Genomic DNA, 13,659 nt, shown 5'->3' with positions numbered 1-13,659 from the left:
CTTTTGTTTTTGTTAAGGATATTTGAATTAATGATCCAATTTATGTTAAGGATTCAATTCATTTAATCAAACTTTCATTATCATGAGTGATATGATACATCTGATTTGATTTCTCTAATTCTATTTTCTTTTAAAACTAAGCCTTCACAAAACGAGTGCAAAATAAGACATGGTATGTGATGTGTGTTGCCTTTTGCGTTGCACAGAAGAATGAAGGTGTATGCCTTTTGCTACTCGAGAAAATGACATTACAAAATCTCACATTATTATACCGTTCATAATGTTGTAATAAAAGGGACCAGTACTTATTTACAAATGAGGATTATTTGACTAAAAGGCAGCCCATGAACAAAAAAAATAATAATAATAATAATAATTCATTAATAGGAAACTAAACAGATGTGCTAATAATCCTATCACTATGTCCATAATTTTTTTCTTTGAAAAAAAAGGAAGGAACGAATATAATTTATAATAATCAATTCACTACTAGCATGTAATGCAATATGAAAGTCCTAACATTTTTTACCAGAAACAAAAAAGTCTTAACATAAAAGCAGACATGAGCTTTAGTTAAGTTTGCTAGAGATCTCCACTCTACACCCAAGTTTGAATCCCCCTAACTATAGTTTAGATTTAAAGTAAAATATTATCTTTAAAAAAATAGAAAAGTTGATATAGATCCAAATTCCCATTGAGAAGTTGGTTTTAATCCTCGGATTTGGAGACTTCAATACAAGTCCTTTGACTATTATGCCACATAGGATTACATTCCTTTTTTAATATTTTCTGATATAAATTTTTTTTTTTTTTGCCCTCATATTTTGTTCCAATATTGCCCATTATCCCTTGAATTGGGTAATAATGATTCACGTCATAATCTGAATCCATTTACCACAATTGTCATTGAATAGAAAAGGAAATTATTTTAAACATATCCCAGAAATCACGTTGCTACAAAGAGTCATTCTCCTTTGAACCCAATCTATGTTGATTCATTGCTTCTTCCATGCAGAATTGTTGGGGTTTCAAATTAGGTTTGAATATTATAGATACTCAGAAGGTTTGATGGTCACAATTTAGCACGTCTGAGACATCCTAGCTTTCATGGTTATTTCCTACAATCATGCTCATTCCGTCCAAATCGCTCCAGATTTTCGTCCAGTCGCTGCAGATTTCTTGCTACAATAATGTGGAGTTTTTTGGGTATGAAAATGATAGGAACTTGATGTTCAAAAGCAAGAAATCAATTGTTGACAAAATAGGGATTGGGTCTTCTGACATTGGGTTGCTGGAGTGCAGTTTCAAAGTATTACCAATTTACATATGCCGTTACATTGATCGTTAAAGTCAAACGTTAAATGCTGACGTGGCATCATGGGACCTACTTCATAACTCAACAACATTTAAAAATATTATTAAATTATAAACAGAAAAAAATATTCCCCACTCTCTCTCTCTCTCCCAGCCAGAACTTGAAGACCCCACCCACATATCCGACCCATTTCTCTCCCTTTCTCGTTCTGGCTGTCTCTCCCTCCTTATCCCTCCCTATCTCTACTTCAGTTATGGAGAAGAGGAGATTATCGCTCAGAGAATCGAAATAGCTATTGATTTCCTTCTGTGCGTCGGTGATGAGCTTGGAGAGGCGGTAGAAGGGGATGGCGGCGAGGATGGAGACGGCGACGGTGCTGAAGTCCAGATCTGGGAAGTTGAGATCCCATCTTTGTTTCTTCAGATTTTGATTTCTTCATTTGATAATTAGAATAGTCTTGGACTTTTCAACTTAAAATTGATATTGGGAAAAGGTTTTTGGTTTCAATTTTGATAGTGAAATTGGTTATAAAGCATTAAGATTCAATTGGTAGGATTTTGGTTAGATTCTGGGTATAGTAGGTTTGTGAATTCTCTAAATTAAGGTTTAATGTTTTGTCAATTGGGGATTAGGCTCACCGTGAATAATGGGTGGGTTTCTTTAGGTGTAACCAAAGAGAAGGCCGTTGCCTGATTATACGGAGAAGGTTCAGAAATATGCTAATGCTAATATGAGAGCGGTCCTTGTGGATTGGCTGGTGGAGGTTGCAGAGGAATATAAGCTCCTTCCAGGCACTCTTCATCTCTCCGTTGCAGAAGGATGTCATCTGATTGGTACAATTGTTTTTCTTCTTCTGATGAGTTCTGACATAACAGAAAATGGGACCAAGAACAAAACCCTAGGGCTCTCCAAAATCTCCCAAACCCCAAATATTTCTTCACTCCAAAATCTCCTTTTTTGGCCTTTGATGTGCGCCCTCTTTTCTTTCTTCCTCCATTTCTTCTCCTTTGTCTTCTTCTTCAATCTTTGTACTCTTCCACAACCCGAAAACCCATAATACTAAGCATGCCCACATGTCTCTAGAACGACCCAAATCCGGCTCCTCTCTTGCGAACCCAACCCAGACACGGTGAGAGAGGAAGAGAATGAGATAGTGAGTCGGAGAGGGGCGGATATGTGGGTGGGGTTTGTATGGCTTCAATGGTGGTTGGGTGGGGAGGTGATCGGAGATGGGTCAGAGATGTGGTGCTGTTTTCAAGTTCTGGGCAGAGAGAGGGAGGGAGATAGGAGAGAGAGCGCGAGAGAGAGAATGGGGAATTTTTCTTTTTTCTGTTTTTAAAAATATAATTTAAAATATTTTTAAATGTTGTTTGGTTATGAAGTGGGTCCCACGACTGCTACGTCGATTTAACGTCTGACTTTGACGGTTAATATAACAATATGTAAATTGGTAATACTTTGAAATGTCGGGTATGAAATTGATTTAAATGAAACCTTGGGGCCCATTTTGATACTTACACTAAACCTCCAGAGACTAAAGTGTAGTTAATCCTTTAATTTATGTATTTCAATTTCAATAATCTGCTTTGTGTGTTGTTGTTTTTGCGTTTGGTTTGGTATGAAGTCGTCATTTTACCTATCGTCAACAAATAGGAATTGGGTCTCTGACATTGGGCACACAATTGTCAAATGTCAATCAGACGTGTTCTCTTGAGAAATTAAGGAGATATATTTTCTGAGTTTCATACTTTCTGGGTTTCTTCATACTATCTAGGAAATGCATACCTAAAACTAATACTAATGTAGATATAATGCATTTCATACTATCATATGCAGGCATGTCCTTACCTGTTGTAGAGATATTAATTGGTTTATTTGGTACATGCGTAAAATATAGATATATAGATTTTGGGGAGTTTTACTAAAACACCCAAAATGGGGGCTGAAATTATAAAAAAACCCATCATTATACACACTCAAAACTCATTTATAAACACACCCAAAAAATATACAATTGTTGATTTTGGGGTTGATTTTGGGTGTGTTTCTATGTTTAAATAGTGTTTGGGTTTTTTTATAAATACATGTCTAGGATTGAGCTTATTTATAAATTTGTATAGATTTTGTCATGGGATATATAGATTCCATAATTCAAATAAATATTCCATGATTCAATTGAAACAATCTGCTTTTTGTGGTGTTGTTTTTGCATTTGGTTTGCTATGAAATACTCATTTTACCTATTGTCGATAATATTATGAGAAAGTCTGATGGCAAGTTGAGAAATTGAATAGACATATTTTTTACACGCAGATTGTGATATGAATTTTTCTTTGTACTTTGTAGCATCCTCATGGCTAGGAAAGAGTTTGCAAACCTGGAGTACAGGTCAGACGTGTTGAAGTTTCATCGTGTAATGGAGCGAATAAGAGCCAATGTGAGGGAGTCACATGTTGAGCTCTTTCGGCGAACACCGTTTTGGGGGTTGTTCAGTTCATACCATGGTGGTCTAATTATTGAAGATGCTCATAGAAAATCTGATATTGATATTGTGTCTATCTTAAAATGTTTTGACAAAGGTGAAAATGCATTTATTTTTGGTGAGAACTGCACGAATAACAAAAACTGACATATCGAAATTGTTTGGGCTGCCATGTGATGGGGAAGTAATCAACTTGCACAAGAAGAAAAAGAAATTAGGCAATGGTTTCATTGAGAGGCGACTTGGTGGTTACAAAACTACTAGCAAAAGGCTTTTAGAAGATCAGATACTGAAAGTGGTCAATTTGCATGGGACTGTTGAAGAAAGTGATTTTGTACGATTGGTGTGTTTGTATTTTTGTGTGACACTATTCTTCTATAATAGTGGAAATAATCTTATGAAAAATATGATTGGATATGTAGAGGATTTAGACAAGATGCCTACATATGCATGGGCAATTGCTGCAAAAGAGTATTTGCAAAACTCCTTGTTGAACATGAACTCTGTGGAGAGTGCATGTGGCTGCGTGGTTAGCTTATTGGTAAGTCCATTGTCTCTTCTTTGATATTGTTTTTTCTTTTCTTTTTTAAAGAACATAATCCATAGGTTCTTATTTAGTATCTGTTAAATAATGTCTCTATTTAACTGTTTTTGTGTGCAGTTTTGGGTTTGTGAGCGTACACAATTGAATTAATGGAAGAGAGCAAAGTTTCCCAAATTTTGTGAAATGGAATTTGTTGGAGCTACATGCAAGAATGAAAACCCAACCACTTCATGTATTAAAGGTACATATTGTAACAACCAGGTCCTTAATTAATATTTAATTATTAATTTATTCCAATAAAAGACCACTATACCCCTAGAATATTTTAATAGTATAAAAGTTGACTTTTTAACTGGGAATGAATTTTGGGATTTCAGTTGTACTGTTGCGTAGAGTGCGACGAAACAATCCGTAGACACGTAGTGGACTCAAATCAGAGTTGTAACGAAGGAGTTACTATTAAAAGAATTTCAGTGGCATAACCGTAAATATTTCAAACTTCAGTTTATATAAACCCAGAAATTTCGGATTCGAGGGTATGACCAGCCGACTTTGGGAGCTGTTTTCTCTCAGCTCCAACCTCCAATTCAGGCAAGACCAATGCCAAACGAACCACCAAACTTTCCTCTTCTAGCTCTAGCCCTTCACCGCCTCGATCCGCAGCCGTAGTCGCCGAATCCGCCACAAAGCAGCGGTCTTTGGCGATTTTGAGAACTTCCAACCTTTCGTTCTTCGTCGTCCGGCCACCAAATCGGACGAATGATATGGTTTTCTAGCTATTTTTCATGCTCTAGCTGCTGGTTGGATAGGATTTCAAAGATTTCAAGCGTAGATCATTCGATTGTTTAAGTTAGGTTTCAGCAGATTTTCGGGTCATTGTTTGGCCATTTCCGGCCAGTTTTTGGGATATGTCCAAGAACAAAAGTTGTTCCAAATGGGGTATTTTACCTAATTTAGGAGTTTGGGCCGGTGGTTTGGAGTTTTCAGACCGCCAGGAATTGATCAAGCAACCCACGCCTTGCCGCCCATGTGGCGGCGCATGGGCAGATTGGTAGAGACCACTTTCTATTCTAGAATGATCCTTGGGTCGTCACGAGAGCGTAAGACTTCGCGGATCTCAATTTGGTTAATGTTTGAACCCCGAACGGATCTCGCATATTGGATGATTTCAGGGTTCAATAGTTTTGAACCGTTGGATCATAACCATTTTCGGATATAGTAATCTAGACTTGGCCAGGATCGTATAGTGTTTGACGGATCGTAAAACGGAGTCCCGGATACTCCAAGAATGTCAGCCCTAGAGCGAGTTTCTGATAAACAAACCGATTCTGAGCTAGGAGCAGAGGAAAGAACTACGTGTGGCTTGATCCCTCAGTAAAGTGCGTAGGCAGCCTACTGATTATTAGGTGCAGCCACGAGCTAGGGCTCGGGGTTTATGTTATTCTGTTTTGGCATTTTGGTCATTTACGACTCACGGTTACTAGGTATCAGTTTTAAGCAGTTTCGACCGGATTCTAATGTGGAAATTGGGTCGGATCGTTTCACATATAATATGTATACAGTATTGGATACTTCTTGGAATAGAATTTACTTCTTGGAATAGAATTTACTCAGACAAAGTTTATGGTATCTATGTGAAGGAACCTATGATTGATAGACTTGCATTATCAAGGTTAATAGTAGTGTTGACAGGTAGCCTTTCTGACTGGTTAATAGCTTTATATTTTTGATGACGACGAATTTCTTTTGTTTTCTTGATGGGGAGAAGTATCCATGCTATTAACGGTTGAAGTAGAGTTCCAGGATTTGAAATTGTCAAAAGCGGGTCTTGCCAACGCCGATTTTACTGTTGGACCATGTAGTTCGATCATTCCTCATAGCTTCATAATCATCAAAGAGACGCATCCTGTCATCAGCTTCTAACAAAAACGGATGACCCACCACTTTTTTCACAAATTCACCATAGCTGAAAAGACAAAAAGAACAATATCCTATAAGAAAGAAAGAAATGAAGTGAAAAATAAATAAATAAAATAAAAGAGAGAGACAACTCACTCCAAGTTCTTTCTCTTAGCACGGTTGACTAAACCAAAGAAGTGTTGACATTCTAGCCAACTTCTTTTGCCCCCCGTTAGTATCGATTTGAACCAGTTGTCCAACATCCCTAAAAGGTCCGTAATATCTGCTTTCTTTTGCCACTCACTGCCGTCTTCAAATTCATAATCATACAAATCTCCCTTAATATTAATTACCTTCAAACATTTGTCAATAAATACATAATTACTCTCCGAACCCAACCCAGATATGACCCCTTAGAATGTATGCGACCTACACCTTTAATCAACTCCCTACAAACAGTATGAAGAATTTACGTCAAATACAATTAAAACAAAACTATGACCAATAATTTTTACAAAATCTTTTACAAAATCTAACCAAATACCTTATGGAATCACGCCAAAATTCCTTAAGACGACAACCATTACAATCTTGATAGGTAGTTTAAGCTTATCATAATAACCAACATTTCCCTTCACCAAATTCGTCCAATCTTTAAGATTGTTTTCGAAACGATCATAACATAGAGTCCAGATTCCCTTCCTCAACTCTGCATCCTTAGGCAAGTTGCACAACTCCTTTTCTCCGGAGAACCAATACCTCCACGGCTTTAAAACAACACCATCATTAGCTGCGACAGTCCTTCGAAATATTCTTTCTGCATCTTCTTGTCGAGCAACTTTTACAAACACCACATCTATCAATTCCCCGCAAAGATCAGAAGGTATAAACAAACGCCCCTCATACAATTCTTGAGAAATTCTATTATTCAACATGAAACTGTAATAACAAAGCCCAGAACCAATGACCATGTCCTGTGAATTATTGCCACGAAGCAACAACCGTCGAACTCTCTCAGGTAATCCATTTTACCGAAAAGAATTCTTAGCAAGGAAAGTAATCTGCAAGAAAAGATAGAAACAAAGAAACATTTAATAAAACACATTGCAGCTTCTCCAGCAACTTTTAATTAGCCAGCAAACAAAGTACACATTGCAAACAGTATCCTTAGAAAAACACATTGAGCTCAAAAAGAAGAGTAAGGCAAATAAATAAATAAAAACCAGCAGTGTACATCCTACGAAAACTGAGATGCACAACTCTAACCAAATAGAAAAAATACTACTACAATGTTCAAAAGAAAACAAAACAAAAACTAAAATATAACCGAGAAAGCATGAGATGAGCTAACCTTTGATTATCTGGGACAATGAAGCAAAAACGATGGTGTCAAAGACAGATCCAGTCCACCAACACCTTTGATTAACGAGAGTGAAGCAATAAAATCAAAGAAGAAGGTCAATTATATAGGGCTTTGAACTAAACCACTTCCTTAATTGGCCCTAAAACCCAATCTCACCAATGAACCCCAAAAAAATCATAAAAAGGGTAAGAAATAATCAAACAGTTAACAACGGGAAACCAAATAGAAAAGTAAGTCCTACATATAAATACCATACGCATATTCACAAAAAAAAAAAAAACAATTCCTGTTTTCTCTCAACAAAAATATATATATATATATATATATCTATATATTCCTGCGTTTTATTTGATCAACAATAAAAAGGTTCCTGTTTTTTCCTTGATTAAAATAATATTAATAAAAGTTTCCTGATTCTTCCTTAAAATAAAAATAATTTTTTTAAAAAAAGTTTCCTGCTCCTATCAAGATTAATTAGGTCATTATATGAATAGATGACTTTACGGATGAATGGAAAGCATATTGATCAATTGAATAAATTACACGCTTTAGCTTATATTTCATACCCACAACCAACCCTAAATTCCCTTTTGCCTCAGTTTAGCATTGCAATATCATGGCCGCTGAGCTCACCTCGGGTCAAGACCATGCCTTGACGACGGCTTCATGCCAGGATGAGCTCCTTGCCAAGACATCGAAGATCAAGAAATCTCTGCGCAAGATATGGGCGATGGAGAAGTCTCTGCGCGAATTGGGGGAGAACGAGAAATATCTAGCCTTGCTTTTGGCCCAGAAAATCCAACTAATCGATTTGAAGAAATTAATTTCCAAGGAGGTTCGCCTACTACGCTGTAGTAGGGCCGACAATCGCAAACATGGGTCAGTGCATGGCTTAATAGTGGATTCGCTTTTTTTTTAAAAAAAATTTATATTTAACATAAAATTTTTACCTTGCTATGTATGTATATATGCTTACAAAAGTAGATTCTGTAGCTTTGATCTTGGTTCAATCATTAATTCTCTCTAGGCCGGAAGTGGTTTGGAAAGAATATTAACTTGACTTGTTTTGTATATCTCTCTTCTCTGTCCAGCTTACCCGTGGTTGAGAATGCATCAACGACGATAAATCAGGGGGAAGATAGATCTTTGTTTTTAATGGTAACTTTCCTTAGGGGCAAATACACTGATGCCATATATGAAGTGAAATTCAAATTTGGAGGAGAAGTTGATGATATGGGTGCACGAGTAGCACGTGTAGCCAAGTTTAGTGGTTCTACCCATTTGGGTGCACGGCTTTTCGACCGCTCCCAACTATATGTGTTTTCGGAGGAGGGTTGGGATAAACCTTGCGTTGATTCATTTGGAGGGTATATCTTTGATACAAAAACTAGGGCATTAGATCGCTTAACACCTTCTACCATACAGTTTAAGCAGCATGGAACAGTTGTGTCAGCATATGGCGCACTTTATTTTCTTGAAACCGAAACGGAATTCGTACAAGGTTCATGCTTATTCTTTGGGAAATATAACCATGATAAGAAGGATTGGGTGCAAATGCCTTCGTTTCCATTTTCTTATAAGTTTACTATGGGGGTAACTGGTTATGCCGTTGGTTATGGCGTTATTTTGTATACACTGTCTGACTTGCATGGAAACTTTGATGTCGTTACTTTTCACGTGGGTAGAAAGAATTGGAAACAAGTTGAAATTGGCACTTGTACTCCTTTCCAAGGGAGGGCCGTGGTTGTAGGTGAGACTATATATGCCTTAAATCGCTTTAGGGAGGATGAGATTATAGCGTACTCCTTGAGGAGGAAGGTAGTTGATGACGGTGATATTGCATATTCACTAGTCCGGCAATTTAAATTGTACGGCCTTGACATTGCTGATCCGCCTTTGCAATTTGATGTACTTGTGACTGACTATTTGGTACATCTGGGGAACCAAGACTTCGTTCATGTTAAGACTGGCACTAACAAAGAATGTGATGAGGTTCAACATCTTTGTATCACCGCGTTTCAAATTGTTCAAGGAATGATCGAGACCTTACATTCAACTGTTCTTCGTGTAAAAATCGATGTCCGTAATTGGTTCATGCTTACACTCGGCTTTACTCCGTAAATTTTCTTCACATTTCTCATGTTTTAATCATTACATTAATTTGTACGTTGGATTTTATTGTTTATGATGATTATGACTCTCAGAGAGTGCGGGGATTATGAACCCGAAGAAGGTAAAAGTGCAGCAAGCATGAAGCAGCCAAAACAAGAAGATGACACCACTTCGGATGAGAATTCTTTGATGCATGAGGTAAAAGAAATGTGCTAAGATGAAATTGATTTTTTTTTTCTTTGTTTAATGACCATGAATCAAGAGACACAATCGTTTGCATGTCTATAAGTGTTTTTATTAGCATTTGGATCTAGTTTCTCACATAATATAATTGGGTTTTGCAGGAAGAAGCCAAACATGAAGTAGCCTTAATGCATCATGAAAAAGCAAACCAGAAAAAACCCAAGAATGCAAGCGGAATAATTAAAAACAAAAGAAAAAGAAAAAGCGGATGGAAGGAGGGATTACATGTAACCAAAAAGAAGAAGTGGGATTACAGGTAGACTGTAATCTTGACTCTTTGATTAGATACTGCCATCTTGGCCCCCTTATTGGTTGTTATCTTTTTTTCACAGTTGATATTGCTATCTTTTGTTTTTGTTAAGGATATTTGAATTAATGATCCAATGTATGTTAAGGATTCAGTTTAATTAATCAAACTTTCTTTATCATGAGTGATATGATACATCTCATTTGATCTCTCTAGCTCTATTTTCTTTTAAAACATTCACAAAACGAGTGCGAAAATAAGACATGGTATGTGATGTGTGTTGCCTTTTGCGTTGCATAGAAGAATGAAGATGTACGCACAGGTTTCATCTTGGCTACTCAAGAAAATGACATTATAAAAAGTTCATACGTATGTCTCCTAAGTCCTCCCAAACAATAAGCCTTTGTTGTAATAAAAGGGACCAGTACTTATTTACAAATGAGGATTATTTGACTAAAAGACAGCCCATGACCAAAAAAAATTCATTCATTCATTTATAGGAAACTAAACAGATGTGCTAATAATCCTATCACTATGTCTATAATTTTTTTTTCTTTGAAAAAAAAGGAAGGAACTAATATAATTTATAATAATCAATTCACTACTAGCATGTAATGTAATATGAATGTCCTAACATTTTTTACCAAAAACAAAAAAGTACTAACATAAAAGCAGACATGAGCTTTAGTCAAGTTGGCTAGAGATCCCCACTCTACACCCGAGTTTGAATCACCCTCACCATAGTTTAGATTATATTAAAGCAGAATATCGTCTATAAAAAAAAAAGTAAAAAATCACTTTTTGTCATTCTGATTTTCCACTTTTACCACTAAGGTCCCTGTTGTTTCAATTTGGTCACTTTGGCCTTTGTGGTTTTCAAGTCCAAACAATTCGAGGACAAATGATTGTTCTACCTCATTGCTCAATAAACAAAAAGAGTAATGGTATTTAGACACACAACATGAACCACCTTAGCTGACCATTTTATGTGGCAGTTGATGTGTCATGTCATGTCAATTAATGAATGTTGTCATGTGTATTCTATTTTTTTATTTATTATATTTTCAATAATCCTTAAAAAACAACAACAACAACAACAAAAACTAAAAAAACAAATTAAAAAACCCTAGCGTCTCTGGTAAGTGGCCTCGCGTCTTTTCTCAACTCTTTCTCACGTCTCCAGCATTCCCTTCCTCCATTGTTGCTGTACTCTGATAGGAGTATCGCTAGAACGTGGCTAAGAGTTGGAGTTCCCTCAATTACCCTGTTCTCTACTCTGCTTCTCTCATTGCCTCCCTTCCTCCACCAAATTTATCCATCCCCATCCTCCACTGTTGTTGGTGAGAGTTAGAGTTTTCTCAATAAGAATGAGATTTGCATCGTTGGGCAATTGGGTGGGTTGAAGAATGGTGAGGTTGAATTCACTTGTCTACTCTTCTCCAAAAGCCTTTCTGAGAAAGAGGTTGAAGATTGAGGTACATACCCAATTTTTAGTGTAATTTTGTTGTAAAAATTGTTGTATATCTATTAGAATCTCTAGTGGGAAAGCAAAGATTTGCCATGGCCTAAAATTAGTGTAGAATCAAACGAAAGAGTTTTGATGACTGTTGGGTCATTTGATTTTCTTCAATTATTAGTTTTTATTATTTTTATTTTTCTTAAAGTCTAACATTGTTATTTTAGGATTAAGTCGGATACTAGGTGTCAAAAAATTAAGATAGTGAGAGGGAGGGACAGACAAAAACATGGATAGAGAATCTTGACTCTTTTTGGATCTAAATATATACCCCCAAATTTCAATCAAATCTTTTGTTATTTTTCTTCAAAATATATTGAATTTGTCTTAATCCAAGAACCATTTGTTCTGATACTAGATATAGAAAACAACAATTGAAACACAACCCCACAATAGATTAACTAACCAATCAAGCGAACACACACCAATTAAAGAGAAAACAAGGAAGAGATGAACTAGAGCAAAAAAGAAGTGATAACTTTCATTAATTGTTCAGACAAAGTACAAAGAGGCAACAACACCTATAAGAGAAGGGTTGTGCAACAAAAGAAAAGAAAGAAGCCTGATTTGGCTTTTCCCTCATATTCCTGAGGCTAATTTGGCTGCTGTCAGTAAGGAGGTGACTGAAAAGGAGGTGCAGGATGCCCTTTTTGCTATTGGTCCCTACAAGGCTCCTGGTTCCGATGGCTACTCTGCTATTTTCTTCCATAATTATTGGTCTCTTTGTAAGAAGGATATTGAAGATTTGGTGTTTAAATGTTTTTCTAGTGGTTCCGTTCCTGAGTCCTTGAACAGTACCCTTGTTACTCTAGTTCCTAAAATCACTAATCCTCAGAGCATGCTGCAGTTTCGTCTTAGTCTTTGTAACACTTTATACAAAGTTGTTTCTTAGATCATTGTTGGAAGGCTCAGACCTCTTATGTGTAAGCTTGTTAGCCCCAATCAAGTTAGCTTTGTTCCTAGACGACAAATTTCAGATAATATCTTCATTGCTCAAGAGGTTTTGCATAGATTCCATAGAGCAAGAGGTAAAACCGGGTATATAGCTTGGAAAATTGACCTCTCTAAGGCGTATGACAGATTGAAATGGTCTTTTATCGAGCAAACTCTTGCAGAAATTGGTATTGGGGAAACATCTCTTCATCTCATTATGAGCTGTGTCAAGAATGTCTCTTACAAAATTATCTTGAATGGGGAGCTTACTGAGAGTTTCAAACCTCAAATCGGTGTTCGACAAGGTGACCCTCTTTCCCCTTACTTCTTTGTCTTATGTATGGAAAAGCTTAGTCACATCATTGCTGCTCTGCTAGGGTGTTAAAGAAGGAGTGGAAAGCTGTTAGAGCAGCGAGGTATGGTCTTTAATCTCGCATTTGTTCTTTGCGGATGACTTCATTCTTTTTGGTGAGGCTTCTGCTCAGGAAGCTATGGTTATGAAAAATTCTCTTGAGGAGTTTTGTGATCTTTCTGGGCAGCAAGTGAATTTTGAGAAATCTTTGTTGTACATATCTGCCAATACTAAGTCTGACCTTGTTGATCAAATTGAGTTAACTTGTGGTGCCACCAAATCCGTTGATATGGGGAATTATTTAGGAGTTCCCCTTGTCCAAGGGAGGGTTACCAAGGCTACGTTTAAGGGGGTTCTGGTTAAAATTTAGGCTAAACTTGCTTGGAAAAGTAAGTTGCTTTCTATTTCTAGAAGAATCACTTTAATCCAGTCTGTTGCTTCTTCTATTCCTCTATATACTATGCAAACGTCTATGCTTCCTCAAGCCCTTTGTGAAGACCTTGACAAATCTTCTAAAAGTTTTCTTTTGGGAAGTAGTGAGAACCATTATAAAACTCATTTAGTTAAATGGGATACAGTTTGTTTGCCTAAACGTCTAGGAGGTTTGGGTATTAAAAGGCTTCTCTTAAGAATCAAGCTATGTTATCTAAAGC

At 36.6% G+C, this 13,659-nt stretch overlaps 1 protein-coding gene and 1 long non-coding RNA gene across 2 annotated transcripts; both read left to right on the top strand.

The window, feature by feature from the left end:
* Positions 1–1,467: 1,467 nt before the first annotated feature.
* LOC148915373 (uncharacterized) lies at positions 1,468–2,357 on the top strand. The gene is made up of 2 exons (XR_016128487.1): positions 1,468–1,711; positions 1,980–2,357. It is a non-coding gene; the product is annotated as an uncharacterized LOC148915373 (long non-coding RNA).
* A 4,783-nt stretch (positions 2,358–7,140) lies between these two features.
* LOC148915372 (uncharacterized) lies at positions 7,141–13,376 on the top strand. Its single transcript, XM_089041898.1, has 6 exons — positions 7,141–8,501; positions 8,711–9,720; positions 9,808–9,913; positions 12,218–12,532; positions 12,614–12,985; positions 13,140–13,376. The coding sequence occupies exons 1-6, from the start codon at positions 8,220–8,222 to the stop codon at positions 13,374–13,376; spliced, it is 2,322 nt and encodes a 773-aa protein (XP_088898024.1). The 5' UTR covers positions 7,141–8,219.
* The last annotated feature ends 283 nt before the right edge of the window (positions 13,377–13,659 follow it).

The sequence above is a fragment of the Prunus mume genome, linkage group LG7 (assembly GCF_029339155.1).
Source record: "Prunus mume cultivar Tortuosa linkage group LG7, ASM2933915v1, whole genome shotgun sequence".
NCBI lineage: Eukaryota > Viridiplantae > Streptophyta > Magnoliopsida > Rosales > Rosaceae > Prunus > Prunus mume.
Note: the sequence above shows the minus strand (reverse complement) of the source record. Positions and strands in the feature narration are given on the sequence as shown.